Below are 13,653 nucleotides of genomic sequence, written 5' to 3'. Positions count from 1 at the left end.
TTTTTAAAAAGACTTTCGCTTTTAGCTAGCCATTAAGGCTATTGTTTTGTTTTCTCCCTTTTTTTTTAATATATATTTTATTCATAAAAAAAATATATATATATATATATATAATAAACACTTACGACCAAGATTTCTGATGTACAATATCAAGAAGCTTTCCAGTACAGCTAACTATGTAAAAATTGTCCACTTAGTAGTTTGTCTACCAGCCAAACTCAGTGGATGCTACACATAATTTGTGTTAAATTTCAAAGCAGCCAAACACGTGAAAATATAATGCTCTAAAAGTTATTTGAGACTACCCTTTGGAGAAGTGGAGAATACCATTAATAAGAAAAGAGGAAAAGCCTCATCCATGATGGGCTGTGTTTATTGGAATGAGCCATCAAATAACCTAACCATGGAATGCCTCATTCATGCCATGCAACAATGCAGCAAGGTAGCCCTGGATAGGCCACACTATAAGGTTGTCTTTGGTATGTATTCTTAGAAAGTATTCTATGTCGATAATGTAGTCTAAAAAATCATTTCAAATGCAACCTTAGTCTTTCATCAATGATCTTAAATATTTGGATCAATATTTTTTAACATATATTTATCGCCTCATTTTCTCAAATTCAACATTTTTTGAACACCACTCAATATACCCCTTGAAGATTCCAACTCTAAATCGTAGATGTCAAGGCATTACCTAGGCATCCAGGCAGTTTGTTTGGGGTTTAGGCAACTGTCTCCTTGTAGCGAGGCTCTAGCTTGTCACTTACTTATTTGTTATTTCATTCACTTAAGATATTATTTATATAAAAGCAAATATACTCTATTTTAACCTAATAAAAATAGTTTCAAAATCAAATTCCAAAATGATAAAAAGTCCAATCCCCTCCCATCTAAGAACAAAAACTAGATTTTTAGTCGTAAGGGTGATTCCAACTTTCAAATGCTGGAATTTTTTTTTTTCAAATTTGAAAATCTCGTAAGTCTTATCATGATAAAATATTACCAAAAACAAAAATAATGTAAAATAATTTTTTGTTTTGATGTCTATAAAATTATTTTCATCCAAACAAATTTAACAGCATTCATGCACTTTAAAATAAGTTTGACTGATACGTAGCTTTGTCATTACAACCCAAATTTAAGTAATTATAGATTTGTTTAACAGTTGATTTTGTGCTCTACTAATACAAAAGGTCTCATATAAAAATAAATCATTTGACCGATCAAGTTTATAAGAGAACAAGAACATTTCTCTAAATAATGATCGACAGTTATAAAATAAGAACAAGAATATTTCTCTAAGCATTGACTGAAAATAGGAAGCAGCTGCAACATTCAAAATCAAGAATGATATATACTCTATAACATGGGTTCTTATCTTCCTTGGATGAAATCATTTAGAGTGAGCTTAGCTGCAACTAAAGTCAGATTCAGGATCATGGCTGGTGCTGAAACTTTTAGTTTGTGACACTAAACGTGTTTGTGATTGGTTCTAAGTCCTCAAATTCATCAATCAATCTCCTAAGCTCTCTTGTTAGCTCTCAGCAATGGTGGGCATTTAAAAAACCTTTCTTATCTTAGGACCCATGTTTAGTTTAATCAATCAACATTCTTTCTATGTTTCTTATCTCTCAAAAGGGTCCACAGAGGAACACATCATGGAATAAGTAAAGAACCAACCGACCAGCAGTGATGTCTTGTCATGATCAGCTGATCAGCTGCGTCAATGGCCTGATTTTATACGTTAAGAGTGGTGGGGAAAGAAAAGGAGGATAAGACAGACCCCCACGGCCCACCCCCAAGGAACCATCCAAGGTCCATAGTCTTCTCAGCACTAAAAGTAACAAAGGGACAATAGGGAGCTTCCATTTCTCTTCTCCTCTTCAAACAAGTGTATGCTCAGTTGCCCACGAAAGAAACACAGGCTGACTTTAACTTTTAAGACGTGGAATTTGTGGAAAGAGAAGGTTCAATGAAAGCACAAAAAGTCTTGTGAAATTGAAACCAAAAAAAAAAAATCTTGTGAAATAAAAATATGAATACATACCTGTTTGAAATTTATGTAATGAAAATAATGTTTATGACCAATTCATATTCTGTTTATAATGGGTCTTATGTTACTACAAACAAGTAATTAAAAGCATGTACGATGTCGAACTGACCCGTGATCAAACCTTCATCGTTGCACCTAACTTTTTAAGGTCATCGCACGAGAGTTTTCATCTCGGATTGACGTGGTCCTATGTAAGCGGTATCACAGTAACCCCAGGGTCAAAGATCCGAACACCCTGGGTATCAAAAAAGAAAAAAGCATGTACGATGGTATGGCTTATTTTTTATTCATGGATTCAAAATTAATGTGATCTTTCATACGTGAGTTTTTTCACATCTATCTGAATAAATTTGTATTTATCGAAAGAAAAAAAAAAAAATGGAAACATATGCTAACCGTTGGACTTGGTCAGGTGTATACCCTAACTAACAAAACAAATTAATGCAAGTTTTTTTCCCCCTAAAATCTGGATCAGATTATTAACATTGATTGTGAGGAACAAAGTTTGAAAGTAGCTTGAAATTGGACACGAGATTTGCCTCCATCAACTCTAATTTGATTTAATAAAAATAATTTGATTTAGATAAGAATCAATCTAGAATCTATCGGAAATTAAAAATTAGAATTGTAATGAAGAAATAAAGATTTTTCACAAATATTTGACTTTTCATTGAATTTTTTTTTCTGGAGAAAATTTTCCTCCATCGGATTAAACATTGCCCACTCCATTCTAGGATTCACAAATCTCCACTCACTCTTTTTTAAAAAATTAAAAAAAATAAAATAAAAATTTTGAAGATCATATTACGAAAGGTAAATTTCATTTATTATTATTTTTTATTTACTTGATAGCTAAAAGAAAGGCTGGGGAAGGAAGTGATAAAAAAAAATGAATATCAAATAATATTCATGGTGAATGACTCCAAATTCGACTTTCAGTAGAGAATTTAAATGTCTACAGAGAATGTGTGAGTGACCTCAAGAAAATAAGAAAAGTATGTTCAATGCACAATGCTCCCATGCTAGATCGAGCTACAGACCTTCAATTTGCAAAACTAACGCTCTACCATTGACCTGTAGGGGCCTTGGTTAAACAGCCTCTAATACGCACTTTATTAGGCATGCCCGGATACATAGCCAGTGTAATGTATAACCTCCAACTCAATCTAGGAAAGTCTTTTCAATAAAAAAAGGAACTATAAATATGCTGAAAATGCTAATAAACAAGAGTTTACTTTAGGACTACAATATTTTCTTGTTGGGTAAGGGGTGGGGTTTGGCCTGGTAGTTGAGAACTTTTATCTAGTTTCGGTAATACATTCTTCCAAATTATGTCCTCTTTATGTTCTGATATCTCAATTTAACAATGGTAGAAAATTCAATAGTGTGATGGTGAATTTTGGCACAATAATAAGAATATTCCTCAATTGTGATTTAGTGGTTGTAGGTTTGAATAGAAAACAATCTCTCTATGAAGCTGAGATAAGATTACATACATTATGATCTTTCCTAGACCCAACATTGACGGGAGTCTCGTGCATTAAATATGCCCTTAGAAAATATACTAGTAATCATGTTAGATATGGTAACATGAAATCCTTCTCAATTTATGGCAACACGAATATGAATAAATGAAAATTTTGCCCCAAAACAGATGCTTCTCCTTTTTTTTTTTTTTTTTTTTTTTTTTTTTTTGAGAGGGGTGTAACCAAGGTGTCCAGGCTAGCTTACGTGCATCTTGATTAATCCTCAAGAAAACTACAGTAGCAACCTACCACCATGGTCTCCACTTAAATCCAAATGCACAGATGAGGAATCAAACCTGAGACCGTGCGTCTATCACACAATCCTCAATTTGAGAAAATTAACTTTCTTTATAGTGATAATTAATGCATTATAATATCTCTTCCTAAAAAAAATTATACAAAAAAAAAAAAGAGAGAGAAATACAAACACATATGATAGAATACATTTACATTAACAGGTGCTAGGATCTGGAAACCATCGATTTTAGTTTATTATTATACATCTTGTGGTCAAGAAAGGAATATTTTGCATCACTTGAAAGCATTTTACCAACTAATTATACCAACTAATAACAGTTACTTAATAGCACCATTCTTTAATTGATTGGATTCAAAGCAATGGGTCCTATCATAAAAAAAGAAAAATTTCCTTTTTTGAGAGTAGAGAGAGAATCCATTCAAAATATTTGGAGAAAATGATGTTTTCCTACCTCTCAAGAGATTTGGAAAAGGATATCTCAAATATTTGCTTTTGAGGTTGAATCAGACATACTTCAGTCTCAATCCATGTTTCCACATTTTATGGTTTGATATTCGAAGGGTGAAATTAAATGAGTACAGAACCTATAGGCCCACAATATCTCCTTGTAGGCCCCAAAGGTCCTAGCCTCTCCCAAGCCCAATGCCCTATTCTCCCAAAGAAAATAAAATTTGTGTACTTACCTACACATGACCTAGTGATCTAATCCAACCATGGTAATGCACCCAATGGATTCTATTGGTTGTTTTTGTGTTTTTTTTTTATTTTTTTAGTTTTGATAAATGCTTCTATAGGTCTCAACAACCTAGTTATCTAACAAGCACAAAATACTTTGAATAGATAAAAGTTAAAACTCATGACCTCTTAAATGTGAGGTGTTGGTCTTTAGTACTTACGAATTGAATTACCCCTTATGTCTTATAAGTATAATATATTTCTAAACGTATATTACCAAAGATGGGGAAGGAGAGGTGGAGGATCGGATTCTAACTCGACCCAAGGGAAAGAGGTTTGAGAAGGGTATGATTGGGATCCACCGACTTAAATTGTGCTGGAGTTGGAGCCTATTTGGTTGGCTTGAGACTTGTATAGAGGAGATTGAGGGTTTCTTGGTGGCGATAGTCGTTGGCGTATTGAGAGGTGAATTTTCTAGTGAATGTCAATCTCCAACAATGGTCTCTTGTTATCACTAGTTATAGGGTGGTGGATGGTGATGGGAGGAGGGAGGTAGAAGGAAGTCAGAATAAAAATGCTTTTAAAAAAATGTAGGTGGGTGAGAGAGAGGCACTCTATTGGGTAAACTGAAACCCATTTTTTGGGTAATCATGTATTATTTTTCCTTTACTGGGAGCGATTTTGGTGGACCATGAACCATGAAGAATAAACGGTGGGTTTACACTTATATTTGCCATGTATCGGATCATGTGGAGCTGAAAAATTGTAAACAATTATGACCCAAGATTTTATTCTAGTTCACATGTCAAATTTCAATTCATTTAGAATGTAATAATGTGATTGAATTTGAGGCTGAAATTTGACTCGTGGAACCATTTCCCATACATCCAATAACTATGCCACCTCCACCAAATAAAAAACCTTGCCACCTTAAAAGCTCTTACCTTATTTCCCAAAAAAAAAAAAAAAAACTTTTCCCTTAGCTTTGTTGTGATTTGACCGGTTCAAACCAGAACCAGGTCCCATTTGGTATTGATCCAGTTTTGAAGCTATGCCTCCTATTCCCTTTGAAGGGTATAGACACTAGACTTATTATCTGATCCTGAAAACGTGCAGAGAATAAACAGAGACTCTCCAACAGTTTGCTCCTCCTAACTGATAAATTCTTTCTTCTACCCATTTGTGCATCTAACTATTGCTGATTTCAGAATTCTAAGCAACCAAAATTCTGCCATGGCCGAGTAGCTCACGGGTTCCTTTCTCCTCTGTAATCTCTCCAGATAGGTCAGTTCTCAACTTTGAATCTCAATTTTCCTGGTAGAAAGTCCATCACCTTGAGGGAGAAATCGAAAAGAGTAGATGAGAAGTTACTTGAACTATTATTCTTCAATTCTTGCTTCAGACAGAAGCGGTTGGATGGATTGAATTGGTAGCAACCCGCGTAATCGTTCTTTTTCCAATACCCACTTCGATGGCGAACAGAGGATCTGTTAATGAGTTTCTGTTCATGAAAATGGTACCTTTTGTTGGTTTTCTCTGGTTCTCTATCAGTGGCTTCATGTTTTATCTGATCCGTCTCGTAAGCAGATATGTATTCAGGTAAGCATGATCTTTATTGTTAAATGGATTATTGAATTTCTTCCATTTATCCCTCCTAATTAGATTATTTAATATGACAGATTTCAAAGAGAAGATGCTTCTAAGAAAGATGATTCTAATTGCTCAACTGTCGAACCTGCAATTTCCAAATTTGAGGATTCTGAGTCTGATGAAGAAGCAGAGGAAGATACCCCAAAGTTCTCTTTCAAGTTTCAGTATCAGAATGTACAAACCCAAAGTGGGAATGAAGAGAATGAAGAATCCAAAGGCTCTTTAGCCACTGACCAGAAGTGCCCGACGATGAGAACTAGTAAACGCCAGTTCTTGTCGGGAAAGGATTTCCACGGATTCATGGAAGAACCAGAAGTTTTGAGCTTTACTGTGAAGGAATTATTTGCGGATTCAAAAGATCTTCTGCAACTTAATTCAGAGACGAAAACTGTTCAGGAAGAAGTAGAGGACGAAGCCACTGATTCTCACTGTAAAACATGGGAAACAGGGGAAACAGAGGAAACAGAGGATGAGACTCTCACAGAAGAACAGCTCCCTGGCAAGGATGGGTTAGTCGTTTCTGAATTAAACCTGCAGAGTAAGGAAGATGTCCCTACAGAAATTCAGTTCCTGGGTGAAAAAGACTCTTCCGCTTTAGATTCGGAAACTGAATCTATCAGTTCGAATGATGAGTTCTCACTCCAGAATCATTTTCTCGATCCAAAGGATGGGTATTTGTCAGATATCGATTTTGAGAAACCATCTCTACAGACCCCTTTACAGAATTCAAATATAGTGAGTACCAAAACCATGGATACCAAAGATGAATCAGAAGTTCTCCATTTGCTAAATTCAAGAATTGTGGACATTGGAATTCTTTGTGAGAGCGACATCGAGGAGGAAGAAGAAGAAGAAGACGAAGAAGAGAAAAAAACAGAGTATGTTGGTGGAAAAGAGAAGGAAGCAATGGACTATGGTTTAGTTAAAAATGAAGAACCCAATACCAATAGGAAGAATATGCAGGAGAAGTCACAATTGCGAGCACTTGAAGAAGGAAACGAATTGGAAACACAGTGGGAACACCAGAATCTGATAGAACAGCTGAAGATGGAACTGAAGAAGTTGAGAAATACAGGACTTCCCACCATATTAGAAGAATCAGAGTCACCAAGGGTGATGGAAGACCTGAAGCCATGGAAGATGGATGAGAAGTTGCTTCACGAGGATCGAATGGAGGAGCTCCACAAGTTCTACATGAGCTACAGAGAGAGAATGCGCAAATTGGACATCTTCAATTACCAGAAGTTGTACGCAATAGGTGAGACTTCTAAATTCACTTGCCCTCTCTGTACATCATGGTTTACAGTATTTAATTTACAGTTTGCATTGATCACAACCATTCAATTGGGGAACATTGGGTCCTCCAGGTGACGTTCACCCATTGGATGTTATGCATCAGTCTAGATTCTTTCTCACGTAGGGTGCCTCCCCGATGAGGGAGCACCAATGAAATGGAATCTCTCTTGTTTACAGCTGTGGCCATTGGGGTGAAGATTCCATTTGTTTCGTGCTCGTCTACGTGGGGAGACAACCCACATGGGTAAAAAATTCAGACTCGTCATGTGCAAGTGAATATGTTAGATCCAGGTCTCTCTAGTGTGCATCTGATAGCTAGGGGTGCTTGCCCGGTATTGCCAACCAATTGATACGCATTGGACATAATCTAAGTCTAAATATACAATGGTTTATCACTATACTCCCTCTCTTTTCAAAAATGGGTATATTCTATAGGTAATGCCAAAATGGGGATTTGGAAAACCATCTTTTTAGCTATCTTTTTCCCCGGGGAGTTGTGGTAGGAATGCAAGATGCATCTTCTTTTAGCTTTGGGTGTGCTTTCATATCATTTGAATGAGTGACTTATACAGTTTATCCAGAAAAAGGAAAGCCTTAAACACACCAAAAGATAAATGAAAAAGGTAGAAAAGTTTTCCTTCAACATTAATCATTACCCATGCCTATTTATAATTAGTCCAAATTATATCTCTTTCTTAAATTTATTATATGAGAAAGGTATAAAAGAATCTATACAAGGGCGATGACAAATGTTTCCTTTCCCAAAATGATAAATTTTTTTATTTCCTTCTATTATATTAATTTTTAACTTTTTGTACTTGTTCATACCTTAATTTGTTTTTCGATCAATTTTTTCAAATAAATAAATAAATAATCTTAATTCATCAAAAAAGAAAAAAAGAAACCATCATGCAGATCTGAAAAATAAGATTGAAAATTAATATAGTAAATCATAACTCAAAACTACCAATTAGTATGAATTTATATAAAACCAAGTTTTTCATGGAATTATATAAAACATCACTATCATCAAAGAACATTATTATTGTTAATATTTGCTAATATATTTGGGCCCTACTTCACTTCCTTCTGGGCTAAGATTAATCTTTTTGTCATATTATAATCTGTTGATCATAGATAAATTGTCATTATTAATTTTAATTACCTCCTTTCTATCACTTGATGAATATCAAATCTATGTTAGACTCTGGATTCTCTCCCTACATGGGGACAGTTTTTTTTTTTTCTGTAAGGCCACATATGGGGACTGTCTCTACCTAGAATTCACCATCCATGAGGTATGAGATCTATGTGCCAGAGGTCGGTCTAGCACCTACTATTCATGGGTGGGGATGTCCACACATGAAACCTCAAGGGGTAGCGAAAATGGCAAATAACATTTTACTTTTAGAGAAAATTAAATAATTCTCATTCAATCCCAGTATAACCGGGTCCATGAAGTTATGGTACCAATATAGATCTACGTTGGCCCTGGATACCCTCATTAACCAAAAAAAAAAAAAAAGAAAAAAAATCCATACATGAAAGGATTTTTAATTTACAAAGGTGATTGATTGCTACAAGTAACCCATTTTGCAATTTATAGTGACTCTGATCTCCACCCATCAAAATGGCCCCACCGAGAAATCACTAATTAAAGTGCAAATTAGTGGCACAATGGTCCCACTGAGAAATTAAGTGACCAGGTGGGACGGTTTTAGGCCCCTCCACCTAAGTTCCACATCCTCTTTATTTTAAAAATATATTTTTGTACTTCCATGTTCTTCATTCTATTGTTCTAAACATAATATTATATTAGTTTAGTAAGAATTAAAAGAAAAGAAATTAATAAATAGACTATTTTAGCATTAAAAAGAAAACAAAAGTCTTTCCATGATAAATATACTACCTTTTTCCCTCAATAATAAAATTATTAATAATCATATAGAGACAAAATGGAAAAAGCTCTTTTATCTTCCAACCAAACCAATATATTTCAAGGATGTAGAGGAATCAGCGAATGGATTAAAATACCATAGGTGATTCCCTAATTGCCCAATTTTTTTTTTTTTTTTTTTTTGAACTGGGGTGTTAGAAGTCCAATATTGATTTCTATGCCTATTACACTGTGATGTGATCATAGAGATATGTTGTGTGCATGTTTGTTATCATTGGTTATTCATTAGGTTTGGTAAGAAATCGCTCTTGCATCGTGGATTCAATGAGAGTGTATGTGGAAGCATCAATTTATATGAGATTCTTTCTACAAAAAAAAAATAGATGAAATTCTTGATTTAATGGGGGGTCGTGCAAGAATTTCATGGGCTTTGTGTCAGGCAAAGGGACTATTTGTTCAGGTAGCCTTTATATAAATATATATATATAATTATATATATATATATATATATATATATTTCATGTAGTGATGCTTAGAGTTTGTAAAGATAGTAGTACAGAGTCTCAAATGCCTTCTTAGATATAATACTCAACAAAATAAAGGGGACACAACGAACATCTACATCTTATTAGCGGTTTTAATAGGTTTCCTATGGTTTTAAGGAAAATTAATGAAAAAAAAAATTCAAACCTAAATATTAATTTTTTGTAATCATCTTTATACATTTACTATGCACAATTTCATATTTTTCATTTACTTTGCATTCAAATCTCTTAGATTTAAAATTTAAAATAAAAATATGAGAAATTTAAATAGTTTATATAAACATGTTGGGTAATGATTATAAAAGTTTCCTTGTAATTAAGTTTAAAAATTTAAATTCCCTACCCTATAAAACGGAGACGTAATAGAAATTTCAACTTATATTAAAGGTATGATTTCCCCTAGATCAGCAGAATTATCTTACCACACGGTAAACTAAATAAAGATGAAAAATAATTAGACCACAACATCCTTTATTTACATATGGCAAGTTTCCAAAATGGAGCTGATCAAGTGGAAAAACAAAACTCTTAAAATTTCTTTAAAAAAAAAAAATTAAACTCTTCTCTAAAATAAAATGATTTATTAAAAATACAAGGACTTTACCAATAATAGGAGGGTATATAGATTAATCTCAAATTTGACATTTGACCAATTTTGATTATTTGCTAAATATCCTTTCTTTCTTCAATCCTCCCCCTCCCCCACCCTTCTCTCTCTCTCTCTCTCTCTCTCTCTCTCTCTCTCTCTCTCTCTCTCTCTCTCTCTCTCTCTTTCTTTTTTCTAAACATTTTTGTTCCCTTAAATTGGTTTGAACCTCAAGCAACAAACTGACATTTTTTTTTTTCACCTTCCATGTTCTTTATAGGCTTCCTCCAGGTGAAGGACCCACTACAGTCAATTTCCAACAGAAAGTCTTCCAATCCTAGAATCTCAAGCATTTTATCCCAGGATTTCTGGATGAGCAAACACAGAAGAGCTAAAGTAGACCCAACCGTAAAGTTCATTGGAGAGTTGCAGAGCGATTTGGAAATGGTTTATGTGGGACAGATGTGCCTCTCTTGGGAAATCCTCCATTGGCAATACGGAAAGGCCCAAGAATTGCAGGAGTCTGACACTTATGGCATCCATAGATACAGTAAGGTTATTGGTGAGTTCCTACAGTTTCAGGTGCTCACCCAAAGATTCATGGAGTATGAAGCCTTTCAAGGTCCCAGGGTTCAAAATTATGTCAAGAATAGATGCGTTCTTCGTAACCTTATTCAAGTTCCGGTCATAAAAGGTAACAGTTATAAGTTACTTCTGAGGTTCTACGTAAATTTCCCTATCCATATTTTAGCTATCTATATATAGGATTTTCTTATATAATTTGTATCTTTATTTTTTGACCTTTTTAATGGAAAAAGGTTTTGTGCATGGTTGTGCATAATACGAAACCATGTAGAAAACCGTTGGATGAGGAATGAAGGTCTACGGTGCAGTCCCTTTTCCCCATTCAACAGCTGTGTTCATGGTCGTGCCAAATCGTGCACAAAACCTCTTCCCTTTTAGTATTATACACAAATTTTTTTATTTTTTTTAATGTTTCTTTTCAAGGGTCCATAGGCCTCTAGAGAGGTGGCCAGGGAATATCATCAAGCGCCACAAAGGTCAAGGAGAAACAAAGCCTACCCATAAGTACGTCAAATCTTGAATGTGAAACTCGGGTGATCAAGACCTTGGCCTCCTAGACCCGTCATACCATCATGTGACGATGTTGTCATTTTCACATGTGTATTTGAGAGATATGTTACTTTTAAATTATTTTTATAATTCCTCTTGCACCACTAATTTAAAAAATTTCTGAGAATAAGATAAGGACTGAATCTTCTTGAGACCACGGTGAGTGGATGTGACACCATACAATAGGAGGGAGAGATAGGGCAGAGAGGGGGATCACATGAGGACCATCTCCTTGTTCACCGAGTGGTGAAGGAAAACTTTGTCCATAAGATAATATATGACCAATTAAAAGAATGTATTAAGTTCTAAATACATCTATAAATGTATCATTTAGACACTCCCATAATATATAGTCAAGAGACTCACATAGCTTAGTTACACTTGAGTTACTTCTTACCTGAATGATGGATGATCAATTGGCTTTATAGAGGATTCTTTGAAGAACAAGAAGAAAACAAGAAGGGGTGATGAAGATGGGAACACAACTGCAATGCTGACGGAGACCATTGATAAGTCAATGAGGATATTCTGGGAGTTCATTAGATCTGATAAGGACGAAGCTAGCATGATTTTAAAGGGCCTTTGGAGAACTCAGGTTGAACTCCAGAACCCTGCAGATTTGAATCTTCTCACAGAAATACGAACAAATATCCAAAAGGTTGGGTATCATTGAAGTCTTCCTCTATTAAGTTTTTTATATTTCTTCTTTTATGATCCTAGAATGATAATTTATTATTATTATTATTATTATTATTATTATTATTATTATTATTATTATTATTTTTAATATTTCTGTTATAATATGCAGAAGGAGAAGAAGCTCAAAGATATATTGAGAATTGGGAACTGCATAGTAAAGAGATTCCAGAAGAGGCAAGAAGACAGATCAGACCTGATATTGTTCTTCTCTCAGGTTGACATGAAGCTGATATCTAGGGTTCTGAACATGTCAAAAATAACAAGTGAACAACTGGTTTGGTGTCATAAGAAATTAAACAAGATTAATTTTTTAGATAGGAAGATTCATAGAGAACCCTCATTTTTGCTTTTTCCATGTTGAGATTGTTTCTCTTGCTAATAATATATGACAGATCTTTCATGTGTAGATCCATGGACATAAACAAATAATCCACAAAGATATTATGTTATATATCCACCTGATTGCCACCCTTGTCATGAGTATGTTTGAAAGAGAGATTTTTTTTTTTTTTTTCCCCTCTAGAAAGGAGGAAATTTATTAACTAGGCTTTTCTTTGTGTGAATTCCATGTGTATGGATCAATCCAGTACGAGGATCAAAGACCTGGTCATCTCTTGCTCATAACCCATTTGAAAATAGAGTGAGCTACAACATTCATGGACTTATATACATGCCTCAAACAGTGAACCTCAAAACAACTATATCATATCAACTTATATGGTTTGATATGTACCAATACCCATAAACTTTCATTCATTCAGGAAAATATATGTATCGATGAGTATCGTTGGGTATCGGAAAGTATCATACAACTTCTTTGGTATTCAACAAAGGATTTGGAGCTAAAGGATGACCTATAATTAATTTGGCTATTCGGAGGAAGGGCCTTATTGAATCTTTGGCTTTCTACCCAATGCTACTGTTATGGCCAGAATATTGAAGAGAATTTCCCAACGATAGATCGAGTATAAGGCCAGCATATGCAAAGTCTAGTTCACCATCTAGGGATGGAGTTCTAACCATAAAATACAACTAGCATGCTTGGATGGCAAGAGCATTCAATACTATCCATGATATTCATTGACACCAAAAATTAATAAAATACATATATCGTATTGATACCAATAATATTGGTCGACACGACATAACATGCACTAATGCCTTAAACCATGGGTTCAACCTCATGTTTTCTACACATTCCTCATTCGTACCATCTAATTGATAGAGGAGTTAAAAGTAATCAACCTAAACTTATACACTTAGCAAATGAAGTGGAAAAATCCTTCCTAGGCTGCTCTCGGAACTTGCACAAAGGAACACACACCAAAAGTGA

General features: G+C 34.6%; 1 protein-coding gene across 1 annotated transcript; it reads left to right on the top strand.

Moving 5' to 3' along the window:
- The first annotated feature begins 5,614 nt into the window (after nt 1–5,614).
- Nucleotides 5,615–12,790, top strand: LOC122062496 (WD repeat-containing protein 87-like). The gene is made up of 5 exons (XM_042626141.1): nt 5,615–6,112; nt 6,193–7,421; nt 10,768–11,181; nt 12,050–12,279; nt 12,430–12,790. The coding sequence occupies exons 1-5, from the start codon at nt 5,985–5,987 to the stop codon at nt 12,679–12,681; spliced, it is 2,253 nt and encodes a 750-aa protein (XP_042482075.1). The 5' UTR covers nt 5,615–5,984; the 3' UTR covers nt 12,682–12,790.
- Nucleotides 12,791–13,653: the final 863 nt, after the last annotated feature.

Source organism: Macadamia integrifolia, unplaced genomic scaffold (genome assembly GCF_013358625.1).
Source record: "Macadamia integrifolia cultivar HAES 741 unplaced genomic scaffold, SCU_Mint_v3 scaffold1051, whole genome shotgun sequence".
Taxonomy (NCBI): Eukaryota; Viridiplantae; Streptophyta; class Magnoliopsida; order Proteales; family Proteaceae; genus Macadamia; species Macadamia integrifolia.
The sequence above is the reverse complement of the archived record's forward strand: the minus strand, read 5'-3'. Positions and strand labels throughout refer to the sequence as shown.